Raw genomic sequence first — 17,942 nt, forward strand, 5'->3', positions numbered from 1 at the left:
GTCACGAGGCCAGCCAGTCCGGCTTCCAAGGGAAAGGAAGAATACATTGTTTCTATCATTAGGGGAATGGCATTATGCGTGCAGAGGGAAGAAATTGGTGAACCTCATGGAGACAATCTACCACAAGCTTGAAAAAGGGAACACAGAAAAATGTCTTCATGGCCTTGGTAAATGAAGACTTCAAAAGGACACAAAAAGGGGCACCTGGGTGGCTCATTGGGTTTAGCATCCAACTTTGGCTCAGGTCATGATCTCACAGCTTGCGAGTTTGAGTCTCACGTTGGGCTCTGTGCTGACAGCTCAGAGCCTGAGGCCTGCTTCAGATTCTGTGTCCCTCTCTCGCTCTGCCCCTCCCTCACTTATGCTGAGTCTCTTTCTCTCTCTCAAGAATAAATAAAACATTAAAAAAATCTTTTGACAAAAAAAAGGACACAAAAAGTACTGACAATATATGGAAAAAAAAAGTTAGAATTCATCAAAATTTAAAACCGCTGATCATCAAAAGACACCGTTGTGAACATCAAAAGGCAGACCACTGAGTATTGGAGAAAACACTTACCTTACACATAGCTGATAGAAAGACTCATCTCCTGAACTTATAAAGAACTCCAACATGAATACTAAAAAATACTTTAAAAATGGGCAAGCAACTTGAACAAGAACTTAAAAAAAAAAGAGATCCAAATGGCTAATAAACATATGAAAAGATGCTCAACTCAGTACTCATTCAAAAAAGTGTGATAAGGTCTTCCTTACTGTGAATAGTGGCTAAAAACACAAGGAGGACAATACCAAGTGTCGGTGAGGATGTGGAACAACTTGAACTCTTATCCTTTCTTGGTGGGAGTGTTAAAATGGTGCAGCCACTTTGGAGAGCTGTTTGGCAGTTTCCATTAAAGTTAATAAACACCATATCAGTTACCTATTGTCCCATTAACTAACCATCTCAAGGTTCAGGGGCATCAAACAATACATCTTTAATTTGTTTGTGATTCTCTGGATCAGCAACTTGGACTTAGTTCAACCAGATGGTTCTCCCACTAGTCTTGCTCAGGGAAGACAAGACCGGGCAATGCATTATGGCTTGTCTGGGACCGGATAAAACGACTTCACTCTTATGTTCGGTGATGGCTGTTGGTTCCCTGTCTTCAGGAAGCTAACTCAGGCTTCTTCACATGGCAATAGTGTTCCAAGAGGACATACACTTTTCAGATTTCTGAACATTATGTCACGTTCGCTGATAAGCTATTGGCCAAAGCTACTCACATAACTAATGTGTGTGGGAGCTAGAAAAAGACATGGATATAGGGAGGAGGCCACTACTTGACAATATATTCCATATTCTTATTCTATGACCTCAAGGTTCACTCCTAGGCATATAGTCAACGAGAATGAATGTACGTGTCCACCAAAAACTTACAGTGTATCTACTGTCAAGACCCCCAAAGACCACCATATCAGCTAGTGATCAAGCAGAGCTGAGTTTATTGAACCCACCGCAGAAATGCAAAATACTCTCTTGACAGTCCATTGGTATCTCAAAAAGGGAAAATTAGGATATTTATAAGGTTTTCTGACCTGGCATGAACGATTATGAGGTGAGCCTTGCAAAACAAAGAATTGGTTGAGTTTGGGCAGAGCTTAAAAATAGTAGCTTTATGGGGCGCCTGGGTGGCTCAGTCTGTTGAGCATCTGACTCTTGACTTCGGCTCAGGTCATGATCTCACGGTTCGTGACACTGAACCCTGCATCAGGCTCTGCGCTGACAGCACGGAGCCTGCTTGGGATTCTGTCTCCCTCTCTCTCTGCCCCTTTTCTGCTTGCTCTCTATCTCTGTCTCAAAATGAATAAAACAAACAAACAAACAAAAACTTAAAAAAAATAGTAGCTTGGTGGGTACAACAAGGTGAAGGTGTTGAAGGAAAGCTTGATAAGTGAGCTGTTCAGTTGGTATTTCCTGGAGCAAGATATTAAGTTATTATTACTTGGTCTCAGTGTTTAAAGTGGGGATTGGAGCTTTGCGGATGCCAGAGCCCAGGAGCCGCCCACTCATGATCCACCCCACTGTCTTCTTCAACATCACCCTGGACAGCAAACCCTTTGGCCATGTCTCCTTTGATCTGTTTGCAGACAAAGTTCCAAAGACAACGGAAAATTGTTGTGTTCTGTGCACTGGGGAGAATGGATTTGGTTATAAAGTTTCCTGCTTTCACGGGATTGGTTCACGATTAATGTGCCAAGGTGGTGACTTCACACGCTATAATGGCGCTGGCAGCAAGCCCACTTATGGGGAGAAACTTGATGAGAATGTCATTCTGAAGCATAGGGATCCTGGCATCTCATCCGTGGTCGGCTGGACCCAACACGAATGGTTCCCAGGTTTCGTCTGCGCTGCCAGCACTGAGTGTGATGGTGAGCAGGTGGTCTTTGGCAAGACGAAAGAGGGCACGGATGTTGTGGAAGCCAGGGAACACTTTGGGTCCAGGAATGGCAAGAGCAGCAAGATCACCGTTGCCGACTGCGGACAAATCTAGTGCATTTGACTCGCGTTACATCTAAACTGCCAGGCTGTTCCTTCTGTCGCTCAGGGGAGCAGTCCTTCACCCCCATCTGCTTGAAACATCCTACAATCTTTGTGCTCTGGCTGCAGTTCCGTGGGTCCCCTAGTTTCCTGATTCCCCTCCAAGTCTAGCTGGATTGCAGAGCTACGTTTATGATTACGAAATAAAAGCTGAACAACAACAAAATAAAAAAAATAATAAAATAGGGATTGGAAAGTGTGTCTGGGCCCAGTTCAACACAGGGACAGAAAATTATGGCTTCAGTCCTCCTCACGCGATCAAACAGTTTGGTGTTCCAATATTAGTGAGAGTGAGAATGTAAAGCAGCTTGATATTGATTGGTGGGTTTCTTCTGGGTCTTTTGTGTTGTATGTATGCATATATGTATGTATGTATTTGAGAGAGCACAACTGGGGGAGAGGGGCAGAGGGAGGGAGAGAATCCCAAGCAGGCTCCCCACCTAGCATGGAGCGCAACACAGGGCTCAATCCCATGATCTGAGCTGAAATCAAGAGTCAGATGCTCAGTAACTGAGGCCCCCAGGCACCCCTCTTCGGTGTCTTTGTTAACAGTGTCTCTCTAAATCTCATATGTGTTTCTGCTTGTAAGAAGGAATCAGTCCTGGTAAGTGGGAATTTAAAAAAATTTTTTTAAAATATTTATCTATTTTTGAGACAGAGAGACAGAGCATGTGCAGAGGAGGGGCAGAGAGAGAGGGAGACACAGAATCTGAAGCAGGCTCCAGGCTCTGAGCTGTCAGCACAGAGCCTGATGCGGGGCTTGAACTCGTCAATTGCCAGATCATGACCTGAGCAGAAGTCGGACGCTCAACCGAGTGAGCCACCCAGGCGCCCCTTAAATGGGAATTTTTTTAAGTCTACATTTCACATTAACAATTTTTTTTTTACATTTATTTAATTTTGAGAGACAGAGAGAGACAGAGCACAAGTGGAGGAGGGGCAGAGAGAGAGGGAGACACAGAATCTGAAGCAGGCTCCAGGCTCTGAGCTGTCAGCACAGAGCCTGATGCGGGGCTTGAACTCGTCAATTGCCAGATCATGACCTGAGCAGAAGTCGGACGCTCAACCGAGTGAGCCACCCAGGCGCCCCTTAAATGGGAATTTTTTTAAGTCTACATTTCACATTAACAATTTTTTTTTTACATTTATTTAATTTTGAGAGACAGAGAGAGACAGAGCACAAGTGGAGGAGGGGCAGAGAGAGAGGGAGACACAGAATCTGAAGCAGGCTCCAGGCTCTGAGCTGTCAGCACAGAGCCTGATGCGGGGCTTGAACTCGTCAATTGCCAGATCATGACCTGAGCAGAAGTCGGACGCTCAACCGAGTGAGCCACCCAGGCGCCCCTTAAATGGGAATTTTTTTAAGTCTACATTTCACATTAACAATTTTTTTTTTACATTTATTTAATTTTGAGAGACAGAGAGAGACAGAGCACAAGTGGAGGAGGGGCAGAGAGAGAGGGAGACACAGAATCTGAAGCAGGCTCCAGACTCCTAGCTGTCAGCACAGAGCCCGACATGGGGCACGATCCCACAAACCATGAGATCATGACCTGAGCCGAAGTCGGACGCTCAACTGACTGAGCCCCCCAGGAGCCCCTACATTTCGCATTTTAAAGCCACATCGTATTTACTCCCAATTCCCTTGCAGTTTCTGAAGTGGCAGGAAAATCACGCTCAGCCGTAAGGGGTAGGACTCTACCCGCTCTGTTCTCCTGAAAAGTACTGACCGTGTTCGTCCTTCCGCTTTAATAGCTGAAAGCAAGTGTATAACTAAGAACTCTTAACCAAATTGAATAAATCATTTGGTGTTGAGGAGAAAAAGCCCCAGTAGTGTCATCCTGCTCACTGTCCACCACTTTTCGCCTCACCTAGTCTCTTAAATGTTACCTTGCAGGACATTAACTGACTTTGGAAAGCCAAAATCAGTTCACGATTTTCATGTTAAGTAATTTAGCAGATGTTAATTTATTAGACACTGGTAGAAACACAGGGGAGAGCAATCATCATACTGTCCGCTCCCTCGGAACTACTAGATTCAGTGGGGAGGAAGCAATAGGCCCAAGTTCACATGCAAATGCATAGGGACAATTGCCGTAACGACAATATCCTAAAAGCTACCATACGAGTGTACTGCATGCCAGGAACTGTTCTGAGCTCTTCATAAACTGAATTATTGAATCCTCCCCCAAAATAAACACTTCACTTCCCGTTGTTATTTTTACAGATGAAGCAACCGTGGCACAGAAAGGTCACATGAGCTATGATCCCACAGTTAGGCGGCAGAGTTGCGTCTGACCCCAGGCCACCTGGATCCAGAGTCCACATTCCCAAACACCACCCTGCCCTCATTCTGTGAGTTCTCTTCATAAGTCTTGCGACTGCTCAATATAAAAGCTATGACCACAAAGTATAAGATGTTGTAGTAAGGTACAGGTATGGGCTGAAGGGAGACATTATGATTAAGGGAATTAAATTGTCGATTTAAAGGATGAAGTGGCATTATTCAGCGAAAGAAGCAGAGAGAAAATGAGTACCGTTTTAGAGAATGACACATTCCAAGAACAGGAGGTGGAAAATCGGTTTACCGTTCAAGAACTTGGACCAGGGCAGTGTGGGTGCAGTAGGGAGAGAGGTGACACTGGAGGAGTAGGTAGGAGTCATGTCACACGGGACTCTGCAGACATGTTAAGGAGCTTATATTTCAATTATAACACAAAGCCAAAGCCATGAGATGTTTTATGCACAGGGATAACATGATAATAATGCATCTGTAAGTCTCACTCCACTTGCCCTGTGGATGTGGGTTCCTCTACATTTATATCTGGGTATTACAGAGTAGAGTTGCCATCTTTTCAGGATCTGCTCTAGGGGTCTCTAGACTACTTTCTCATTTTGCTGACTTCCAGGGAGAAAGCCCTCAATGGACCCTGACCTGGATGTCTCAGAGAGCCTCAAGTCTCATGCAAGCCATCAGTCTGCTTATTCCAACCATTAGTTCTGGCAGGCAAAGGGGATATTTTGAGGGTAAGAGCAGAGATGAAATGTTAAATTAGTAACTCTCCAAGAATCCTCTGTAGACATTAAATGGTTTCAAAGGCACATCAAATATATGCTAATAATAATAATAATAATAATAATAGAGACTTCAAATATAGTTTCAGACAAGTTTAAGATTCTAAACATTAAACAAGATAACAAAGGACATTGTAACAATGGGGTTTTCTCTATACAAGAAAGATGTGCCATGAAATCATTTAGCATCAGTCTTTACAAGGTACAGTACGAGAATTTAAAAGAGGAAGTCATATGAAAACATTCTCAGTAGGAAAATTCACCTAAACCTGCACAGCCATTGGCCAATTAAGCATACAAAACTAATAATTTAAAATGCGGATCCAGGGGCACCTGGGTGGCTCAGTCAGTTAAGTATACGACTCTTGATTTTGGCTCAGGCCATGATCTCACTGTTTTGTGAGTTCAAGCCCTGCATCCAGCTCTGCGCTGACAGTTGGAGCCTGCTTGGGATTCTCCCTCTCTCTCTGCCCCTCCCCGTTCATGCTCTGTCTCTCTCAAAATAAATAAATACACTTAAAAAAATAAAAAATAAAATATGGATCCAGTTTATAAGCTTAAATATTTATAGGCTAAAAGCAAGCAGCAGAAAAGAAAAATTATAGAGTACAAATCAAGGAAATAAAACACAAGAAAACAATCAAGAAAAATTAATGAAATCAAAGGCTGAATCAATAAAATTGATGAACTTCTAGCCAGACTAGACAGAGAGAGAGGACACAAGTTACCAAAACCGTAAATGAAAGAGGGGTCATCAGCACTGACCTCGGGGACCTTAAACTGATAATAAGGGGATACTATGAACAAGTCTATGACCATGAATTTGATAAACTAGATGAAATGCACCGATTCCTTAAAAAAACAAACTAATAAAAGTCAAATGTGGAGAAATAGATAATCTGAATAACAATTTCCATTAAATAAATTGTCGATAATTAACACTTTCTTAAATAATAAAGCACCTGGCTACACTGGTAAATTCTAAAAAACATATACCCATCTTCCACAACCTCCTCTAGAAAATTACAAGAAGCAGAAAAATTTCCTAACTTATTCTATGAGGCCAGCTTTACCCTAACACCAAAACTGACAATAACACACATATATTTGCTCTCTCAACTGACAGGGTCTAGAAGCATCGATGTCCCAAGAACTGTGAGCAAACCTCACAGTCAGGTCTTGATTTCTTTAAAAAAAATTTTTTTTCAACGTTTATTTATTTCTGGGACAGAGAGAGACAGAGCATGAACGGGGGAGGGGCAGAGAGAGAGGGAGACACAGAATCGGAAACAGGCTCCAGGCTCTGAGCCATCAGCCCAGAGCCTGACGCGGGGCTCGAACTCCCGGACCGCGAGATCGTGACCTGGCTGAAGTCGGACGTTTAACCGACTGCGCCACCCAGGCGCCCCAACGGGTCTTGATTTCTAATGCCAATCTCCAATAAAGGAACCTGGGCTTTCTGAAGAAATGATTGATTTTAGGACTAAGGAAGGGAATATACAAGATAATACTGGAGCATTTTATTGGACTGGAAAGTAAGGAAGTGGTCAAAGTGACATGGCAGGCAAGGGAAAAACCTCCCAGAGGCCAAAGTGGTAGCAATTTGAGTGAAACAAAATAAATAAATTGTATTGAGCTACACCCAAAGTATAAAATAAATATCTGTGATCCATATTGATATAAATAAATGAACATTAAATAAATGGGAGAAATAGACATAAGTCTCATGCAGAAAAATTCTACATAATTTATGCAAATACTCCACCCTCAAGGAATTGGAGCCACAACTCTTAGTGACTATGGTACATGCGTAGTGATCTACTCTCAAGGTATACGGGATGTACGCAAAGGGGGAAATGGGTAAGTTGACCGTGGAGAAATCTGGCAAATCCACCTCAGCCAGCTGTCCAGAGCAACACGGACAGGATGAGTCATGTTGATGGCGTGTGTCCTCGATAGGATTTTATGAGAATGGCACTTTATCTGTATGTGTTTCCTCCCAGAAACATAATCTCAGTCTATTTATAAGAGAAAAAGTCCAACAAGTGTCAGCGGAGGGACAGAACTCCTCCAAACTGTGGACGTCATCCAAAACAAGGAAAGTCTGAGAAACTCAAAGCCAAGAAAAGTTTAAGGCGCCATGATGACTATATATAAACATATCACTAAATAAGGTGATATGCTGGATAAGATCGTGGAACAGAAAAGGGACATTAGGTAAAACTAAGGAAAATATGGACTTAGTTAATAGCAATGTATTAATATTGGCTTATTAGTTGTGACAAATGTACCATACTGATATGTTTGGAATAGAGGAAACTGGGTATTAGTGATATGGACATTCTCTGTACCATCTTTACAATATTTCTGCAAACTTAAAATTGTTCTAAACGAAAATTTATTTTAAAATTTTCAAGTTAAAGGGTACCTGAGTGGCTCAGTTGGTTAAGCGAATGACTCTTGATCTCAGCTCAGGTTTTGATCTCTAGGTCGTGAGTTCAAGCCCCGTGTTGGGCTCCAGGCTGGGTTTGAAGCTTGCTTAAAAAAAGAAATAAATAAAAATTAAAACTTACAGGTTAAAACAGAATACACATTTGTCTTAAATTCCTATGGAGGATTTGCCAAAAGTTCCCATGTATTAGACTGCAAAGAACATTTCAATTAATCCTAAAAAAACAAAACTGTTAGAGGCATCATTTTCTTTTTTTTGTATTTTTTTTAATATTTATTTTTGAGAGAAAGAGAGTACAAGTGGGGGAGGGGTTGAGAGAGGGGGACAGAGGATCTGAAGCGGGCTCAGTGCTGACCACAGAGAGCCCAATGCAGGGCCCAAACTCATGAACCCTGAGGTGATGAACCATGAGGTCACCAACCATGAGGTCATGACCTGAGCTGAAGTCGAAGTTCAACGGACTGAGCCACGCGGGTGCCCCATGAGGCATCGTTTTCTAATCACAATAAGAAGTAAAACCTAATAAAATCTTGAAAGCAAACAGACATAATTCAAACTTAGAATTGTTTACAAAGGCTATGAATGTATTCATTTTATCAATTATAAAATGTTTAGAAAATACTGACAAAATACTGCATATTATTTTCTGAGATTTTACTAAGTCAGTGCTTCCATGAAATTCATAGCCTCAAATAGTTAAGGCAGAAAATGATAAAATTGTATCTTATTCTTCATTTCTAGGATTATTCTATTCTTTTATTTTTTAATTTACTTTTTTGGTTTTGTCAACTCTCATTTGACATCTTCCTGGGCTTTTTTAAAGTGTGCATACAGTTTTCTTTTCAGTTTCAACCGAATAACTTTTCCCTATACTTCTCTAAAGTTTATTTAAGCCCATTTATTATGTCTTCCATGTAGAGTATCATGAGATGTTACTTCTCTTTTGGATGAATACACTCTGCTCCTATATTACTGCAAGTTAACCATTGAACAACTGAATTAGACCTTGGAGAACAGCATTTCTTTTATTCTGTAACAATTAACTAATTATTCTGTCTTCTCTATTCCACACACACACCAAGCATTTTCAGTTACATTGTTGGAGTATCTCTTAAACTGTCTCTTTTCCTTTAATCCCATTCTATTGATTGCTTCATACCCTCTGTCAACAGAAAAACTGAACTCTGCCTCCCACATGGTATTAATATATAATTCCTTCTAACACGTACCCCACAGTGCCACCGCAATTCATCTGATAGGTGAAATATGGTAAATTATTGTTTGAATTTGCATCACAATGATTACCATTGAATTTCAGAATCTTCTTGTATTTTATTGGCTAATAGAATTTTCTCCTCTATGAATCACACAATCTATTTTTCCATTTCCATTGATGTTTGTTTCGATCCTACTGAATTGTATGGTTACTTTGCATACTTTACATTCTTTCTAAACTCCGTACAGTCTATTTTACTGTATTTTCTCCTACTATTGTTCCTTTTAAAGCTTTAATTAATAAAGTATTTTTGTATTGAGTTTATAAAGCAATGTGAGGATATTTATTAATGTGCTACTGTAATATAATACAAAGTATATATTTTTTGATCTTCGTCCCTGGCTTCTGGCCAAAGCTCCCTAAACTTTTGTAATTTCCTAAGCGATAGGGGTACAAAGAATATCTTTTATTTATTTATTTTAATGTTTATTTTTGAGAGAGACAGAGAGTGTGAGTGGGGAAGGGGCAGAGGGAGCCGGGGACAGCAGATCCGAATCTGAAGCAAGCTCCAGGATCGTGCTGAGAGCAGAGAGCCCCACGCGGGGGTCGAACTCATGAGCCGTGAGATCATGACCTGAGCCGATGTCTGACGCTTAACTGACTGAACCACCCAGGTGCCCTGAGAATGTCTTTTATTCTAATGCTTGGTCTTTGAACCTAGTTCCTGACACAGAGCTCCAAATCCTTTGGAATTTCCTGGGTCTTCAGTTCTAATGTGGTGAGTCTTGCTGGGTTCCTGGGTAGCTTCAGGATGGGGGCTGGCCACCAGAAATACCACGCAATGACTACGAGCTTGGAACTTTTCAGCCTCTCCACCCATCCTCCAGGGAGGGGAGAGGGGCTGGAGATTGAGTTAGTAATTAATTATACCCACATGAGGAAGCCCCCATAAAGATCACTTGTGCACCCCAAGTCCATAGGGACAGATGCTCACTAGTGAGGTGGGGCACTTCTGGACTTTGCCTGATGTATCTCTCCATCCGGTTGTTTATCTGTGTCCTTTGTCATGTCCTTTATTATGTAATAAACTCGTAAACATAGTGTTTCCCTAAGTTCTGTGAGTCATTCTAGCAAATTATGGAACATGAGGAGGGGGCTATGGGAACCCTGATTTATAGCCAGTCAGTGGGGCTGGTGGGACTGAGCCCTTAACAGGTGGAATCCAAGCCCAACTCCAGGTAGATAGTGTCAGATCAGACTGAATTATAGGACACACAGCTGGTGTTGGAGAGCTGGTTAGTGTGGGGAAAAACACCACACATCTGGTCACAGAAGTGTTCGGAGTGAAGTGAGTAGGAAAAACATTTCCTTTAGTTGGTGTAGAGGGATTTTCCTTTACAACTGCCCGTTTTCTTTATGACTTTTGTTTTTTGCATTTTTGTTTAATAAAGCCTTACTTCCTCTAAAATTACGGAGATATTCTGCTGTATGTTCCCCTAAAGTTTTATAGGTTAAAAACTGAATTATAAAACCATCTGAAATTTTCTGAGTATTGAAAGATACATTTCTAAATGTACTTTATTTTCCAAAACAGCCAATTTCTTCAAATGCAGATTATTGAATAACTGCTACTAAAATCGACATAACACTTGTCAGTGTGGACACTTGATTGTGCTCTGTTGATCTGCTTGCCTCTTTTTATGTTAATATCACAATTTAAATATTATACATGAAATGTATTCCAAGTCCCTTTTTTATTCTTTCAAGTGTGGTTAGTCAATATTATGTCATTACTTTTTAAATACAGTTTAAGTTTAGTTTGTTAAGGATTTTGAAAGGTCAAAAAGTACATTAGGTAGAAATGAAGGCAATGTGAATAAAGTATGGACTTTAGTCAATAATAATGTAAATGCATTGGTTCGTTGTGATCGATATTCCATATTAACGTAAGGTATTAATAACAGAGGAAACTGGATGTGGGTTATATGGGAGCTCTCTGTACTATCTTTGTAATTTTTCTATAAATTTAAAACAATTCCAAAATAAAACATTTATTACAAAGTTAGGTTTTCAGGTTTATTAAAATAGCCTATACTGATTTTTTTACTGAAACTTCCATATATAGTTTAAAATTAGTTTGTCAGGATGATTTTAAAATCTTATAGTAATGATTTATTGGGATGGAAAGAGATTTATAAATTCATTTGAGAGAAATTGATGTTAAACTAGTAAGACTTCCAAAAATACAGTACATTTCTGTAGTTACTCAAGACTTTGCTAAAGATATTTTTCTTCATTATTTTCATCTTTTTAATATTATTTTCTTATTTAGTGTCCAGTGGTTATTTTTGGTATACAGGCACAAAGAAGGTTTGTCACTGATTTTTCACGTTGATGAATTTATCTTACCAAATATGCACCAGTTGTCGCGGTCTGAGTGCTAAACTTCTTGGGGTTTCAGGTATATCACCATAACATTAAGCAATATTTTTATTACCTCAAGTATTTTGATTGTCTTATCCGTCACTTACCCATTTGCGTGTCCTCAAAGGACACATACGGCCAGGAGTGGCTGGTGTCCTAGTGAGACCTGAGGAGAGGAGACGTGCCAGGGGATGAAAGTGTTATCTAAGAGATAATGAAACAGAAATATGGACAAAGTTTGGGTTTTGTGATAACATTGTTGACCTCCTTCACCAAACCTTAACTATAGTTTTGCACATGAGGTAATCATCTGATTGTTTCAGTCACTCTACTTGGGTTTTCTCGCAGCTTCCCTGTGACTGTGCTCCTAAATCATGGACCATATGTTCTGGGTACTGATCATTGATGGATATTAAATTTAACAGAATGTTTTTTGGTATCTATGTGGTCACTTTATATCCTTTTAAGCCTTTTGAATTATATACCAAGTATGAACGTACTTACATAGAAAGAGGAGGGGAGCGGAGGGGAGCCCGGGTGGTTCAGTCAGTTGAGCGACTGACTCGATTTCAGCTCAGGTCATGAGCTCAGGGTGGTGAGGTTGAGCCCTGTGGTGGGCTACACACTGAGCATGAAGCCTGCTTGGGATTCTTTCTCTCTCCCTCTGCCCTACTCGCTCACGCACTCTCTGTCTACAATAAAAAAAGAAAGAAAAAGAAGGGGTGAGAGATAAGAGGTAAATCTTTTCATATTTCTGTGAAAAGTATTCTGTTGGTGGGAAATATCTATCCCATGATTTTTTTTTCACTTTAAGCTGTAGACGTGGTAAATTATATTTTTAGATTTCATAATATTAAGCCTTCTTTGCTTTGTTGGAGTAAACTCTATGTGTTCCTATTATAAATTTATTTTTCTTCATACTGATTCCATTTACTAAAATTTTATTTGGAATGTTCCCTTCTATGCCCACAACTCAGCCTGACTTTTTTTTCCTTTTACTATCAGTCTGATGACGATATCAGGATGATTCTTGCCTTTTCAAGGACTTGGGAGTTTTTCATATTTTTTGAAATGTTTGGGGAAATTCTCTGTTCTTTGAAAGTTTGACAACATCATTCATAAAACCATCTGTGTGTCTTTGAGAAATAGATATTTTTTTATATTTCCAATTATTTTTATGGAATTCTGTATTGAATATTAATATTTTCTCACTGGGAGCCAATTTTGGTACATTGACTTCACAGAATATTGCTCATATTATCTAGTACATCACTGATAAGGAGTTCAACAATATTCTCTAATACTTGTTTTATAATCTTTGTGTACCCTGTTTTCATTCTCCTAATTTTCATTTGTGCTGCTTTGTTAATTCTTTTTTCAAGTCATACTAATCAATTACTTATTTTATGCATCCTTTGAATGGAAAATATTAATTATATGGATTAACTACTTTTCATTTTTACCTTATTTCATCAATTTCTCCTTGAGTCTTCTTTATTCTAGTCTTTCTTCTTTCATTTAACTTTCTGTTGTTTTCTTTCCATTTTGAATTGAAACTTTAATTCATTTTTCCCCATTTTGTTTCTGTCAAAAGATTTAATGCTATAAATATTTCCTCTGTGCATTCCTTTGGCCCTCAACTCTAGATATTCATATATAATGACTTCTTTGTCTTTCAGCTTTAAAGATATTATAACTTTAATTTTTATCTTCAAGCAACATTTATCCAAAAGTGTGTTTCTAATTCTTTTGGGTCCATGACTTCACAGCAGCAATCACTAGCTCATTGTTGGTGACAGGGAGCCCCTATTGGGCCCATACATGGTGATACTTCTTACCCCTTCTGTAGCTGATGATTTCTTGGATGGTCATCAACATGTGATAGAGATGTATACCGTGTGGCCCCTCTGACAGATCCATTCATGTATTTATTTACTCCTCAGACCTCCTTGTCCACAAATTCCCAATCCTGTTCCTTCCAGGTCCCTGATAAACCAGCCAAACCAACTCACCCCTGCCTAGGAATATACTAGATACCTACGTTCGACTTAGGTTTTCTTGATATGAAGTGGAGGACGAGGTGGTTGGCCTGAAGCTCTGCCCATTGGGAGGATTTCCTCTCACAAGTGTCTTCTTGAGACACCCTGAGTGGGGGTATAAATCAGCAGTAGTCTAAAATATTGGCAGGGGGACCTGGGTGGCTCAGTAGGTTAGGCGTCTGACTTCAGCTCAGATCATGATCTCACAGTCTGTGAGTTTGAGCCCCGTGTCAGGCTCTGTGCTGACAGCTCAGAGCCTGGAGCCTGTTTCAGATTCTATGTTTCCCTCATTCTCTGCCCCTTCCCTGCTCGCACTCTGTCTCAAAAAGAAATAAACATTTAAAAAAAAGTTTAAAATATTGGCTTTCACCAAAATACCAAGATGACTCATCTGTTAACCAGGTCTGTGTTTTTCCTCTTGTCCCAGGTGGTCCTAGTAAACTCCCTCTTCCCCCCACCTTAGTATATTGGTGTGAGTCAAGAGAGAGGCATTGGTAAAACTAAGGTAAATGACACAGCAGTCTGGACCACCTATCCCCAGACCACTTAAAAATGTCATTGTTGAAAAAGAAAACCAAAGCAGGAGGCATCACAATCCTGGACTGTAGCCTCTACTACAAAGCTGTAATCATCAAGACAGTATGGTATTGGCACAAGAACAGACACATAGAACAATGGAATAGAATAGAAAAAGCAGAATTGGACCCACAAACGTATGGCCAACTAATCTTTGACAAAGCAGGAAAGAATATCCAATGGAATAAAGACAGTCTCTTTAGCAAATGGTGCTGGGAGAACAGGATAGCGACATGCAGAAGAATGAACCTGGACCACTTTCTTACACCAGACACAAAAATCAACTCAAAATGGATGAAAGACCTAAATGTCAGACAGGAAACCATCAAAACCCTAGAGGAGAAAACAGGCAATAACCTCTTTGGCCTCAGCCACAGCAACTTCTTACTCAACATGTCTCCGAAGGCAAGGGAAATAAAAGCGAAAATGAACTATTGGGAGCTCATCAAGATATAAAAGCTTCTGTACAGCAACCAAAACAATCAATAAAACTAAAAGGCAACCAATGGAATAGGAGAAGATATTTGCAAATGACATATCAGATCAAGAGTTAGTATCCAATATCTATAAAGAACTTACCAGACTCGACACCCAAAAAACAACTAATCCAGTGAAGAAATGGGCAGAAGACACAGACACTTTTCCAAAGAGGACACCCAGATGGCCAACAGACACATGAAAAGATGCTCAGCATCACTCATCATCAGAGAAATACAAATCAAAACCACATTGAGATACCACCTCACACTGGTCAGAGTGGCGAAAATTAACAACTCAGGAAACAACAGATGTTCGTGAGGATGTGGAGAAACAGGAACCCTCTTGCACTGTTGGTGGGAATGCAAACTGGAGCAGCCGCTCTGGAAAATAGTGTGGAGGTTCCTCAAAAAATGAAAAATAGATCTACCTTATGACCCAGCAATAGCACTGCTAGGAATTTACCCAAGGGATACAGGAGTGCTGATGCACAGGGGCACTTGTACCCCAATGTTTATAGCAGCACTCTCAACAATAGCCAAATTATGGAAAGAGCCTAAATGTCCATCAACTGATGAATGGATAAAGAAGATGTGGTTTATATATACAATGGAATGTTACGTGGCAATGAGAAAGAATGAAATCTTAACATTTGCAACAACATGGATGGAACTGGAGGGTATTATGCTAAGTAAATAAGTCAGTCAGAGAAAGACAGATAAATGTTTTCACTCATATGTGGAACTTGAGAAACTTCATGGAGGACCATGGGGGAAGGGAAGGGGAAAAAATACTTTTAAACGGAGAGGGAGGCAAACCATAAGAGACTCTTAAATACGGAGAACTGAGGGTTGATGGGGGTGGGGGAGAGGGAAATGGGTGATGGGTATTGAGGAGGGCACTTGTTGGGATGAACTCTGGGTGTTGTATGCAAGCGATGAATCACAGGAATCTATCCCCAAAACCAAGAGCATACTGTATACACTTATGTTGGATAACTTGACAATAAATTATATATATATATATATATATATATATATATATATATATATATATAATGTCATTAATGTGATAGAACTCTAAATCTTATAGAGTTTATCTCCCATTCTCTGCAGTACATGTATCCTAAAGGGAAATCGAGAGTAGTGGTCACTTCCTGCTGACCAGGCCAATTAACGTAATGTCATCAACATAGTGAAGAGTATGACATTCTTCACAATGTCCAGATGACCAAGGTCCTTTCAGGCTCTACTGTCAGTGAGGACAAAAAAGTCAACGTTATCTCTAAAACCCATATCCAATCTAATTGTCCTTATTGTTGGGTGTTGATCTTCTTCTTATCAAGAAGATCAATGAGTGCATAATAATGGCCAGTGTGTGTGTGTGTGTGTGTGTGTGTGTGTGTGTGTGTGTGTCTGTTTTATTAAAGATGCTCTATCCAACCGCACAGGGGCAATGGTGCTGCCATTTGGTGAGTTTGTAGTAAGCCGCTGTCACCCACCGCAATCCATCTGATGTTTGCAGGAGCCAGACTGGTGAATGGAATGGGGATATGATGGAAACCGCTATCCCTATACCTTTAAGTCTTTGAGGGTAGCATTAATCTGCCACTTTAGCCATAATGTGGTATTGATTCTGATACACTATTGTGGCTGGGAACTTGGGGCAGCTTAATGGGCCTTTTAGCCTTTTAGACAATGGACCCCAGTCAACAAGTCAAGAGACACTGTGAGAAAGCTTCTCGGTTAATGAATGTGTGGAGATTTGGGGGCATTGGCGCCCCTGGAGAAGGTGTGGAAGCTCCATACCTTTTCCCAGATCCTGCCCTACACCTCTCTTCCACCTGGCCATTCCTGAGTTATATCCTTTTATAATTAACCAGTAATCTAATAAGAAAAAAAGGGACCAATGTGAAAGCTTTACCAGCTGCCAAGAATATTCTTCTCAGTTTTGCTCTGAGGCATGGCAGGTAATGACCACCACACAATCTGTGGATCCACTGAACTCTGGCAGGCACAATAACAACTCCTCAAAGATGTCACAGAATCTGTGAATGCTCCTTTATGTGACACAAGAGATTTCGAAGACATGATTAGGTTTATGGAGTTTGAGATGGGGAGGTTACCCTGAATTATCTAGATGGGGCCCAATCATGTCACAGGAGTCCTTAAGAACTGAGAGTTTGTCCCAGCTGTGATCAGAGACAGTGCAAGAACAGAAGAAAAGTCAGAAGGACAATATGAGAAAAACTCAGCCAGATGGTGGCTTTGCAGATGGAGCGAGAGGACATGAGCCAGAGGGCACAGGCCTCCTCTAGCCGGTGGACCCAGCAGGGACACACATTGTCCGCTGGAGCCTCCAGAAAGAAACAGAGCCTCACCAACACCTTGATTTCAGCCCAGTGACTCCCATGTTGGGCTTCTGACCTCCAGAACTCTCAGTTAATTAATTTGCAGTATTTTAAGCCACCAAGTTTGCAATGATTTGTTAAAGCCACAATATAAAACTAATATAGACCCATTTTGAGATGGACCTGGGCCAGGACTCCATGCATCCATTGGCCTGTATGTGTCTTCACTCTAACAGAGGGCCCACAATGGCATTTTGTGCCTCTTGGTATCAATGTTATCTCTGCCCCATAGCCCCAAATCCTTGAAAACTCTTGAGAGTTTCCTTTTGCCCATATTCAGGCAATCTGGCAGATTACCACTCAGGTAACCCTGCCATTCAAGGAGGGACCTGGGACACTGCTGCTGAAGACCAGACAGACCACAGTTCATACAAATGCCGTGGGGGGCACTGCCTTCTTCAGTGGTGAACCCATTTCTTTCTAGTCCCGTGAGCTCTCATTCTGCGTGCTGGGTCATATCCGCAAACTGGCAACTGATTGGGATTTCACCAAGTGGAGGCAAAGTGCCACTACCAGTCCCTGGGGGTTAAGGGCCCCTTGCCAAACCAGCTGAGCCCAGAGTTGGGACAAGAGAAGTATGAGTCTGGAATAATTGTGTTAAAATGCAAGAAAGTGTTGGAAGAATGATAGGGACAGGTCAAAAAGACACAGAGTGGTGGTGACGTAAAATTTTAACATTAGCGGAAGGTGGG

General features: G+C 40.8%; 1 protein-coding gene across 1 annotated transcript; it reads left to right on the plus strand.

Moving 5' to 3' along the window:
- Positions 1-2,051: 2,051 nt before the first annotated feature.
- On the plus strand, positions 2,052-2,668 carry LOC106976321 (peptidyl-prolyl cis-trans isomerase A-like). The gene has a single exon (XM_053223313.1). It carries the CDS (start codon positions 2,052-2,054, stop codon positions 2,532-2,534), a length of 483 nt encoding a protein of 160 aa, XP_053079288.1. The 3' UTR covers positions 2,535-2,668.
- The last annotated feature ends 15,274 nt before the right edge of the window (positions 2,669-17,942 follow it).

Source organism: Acinonyx jubatus, chromosome B2 (assembly GCF_027475565.1).
Source record: "Acinonyx jubatus isolate Ajub_Pintada_27869175 chromosome B2, VMU_Ajub_asm_v1.0, whole genome shotgun sequence".
NCBI classification, from domain to species: domain Eukaryota; kingdom Metazoa; phylum Chordata; class Mammalia; order Carnivora; family Felidae; genus Acinonyx; species Acinonyx jubatus.

Excerpts from the sequence above, each read along its gene's own strand:
- LOC106976321 (XM_053223313.1), top strand. The coding sequence starts at position 2,052 with ATGATCCACCCCACTGTCTTCTTCAACATCACCCTGGACAGCAAACCC.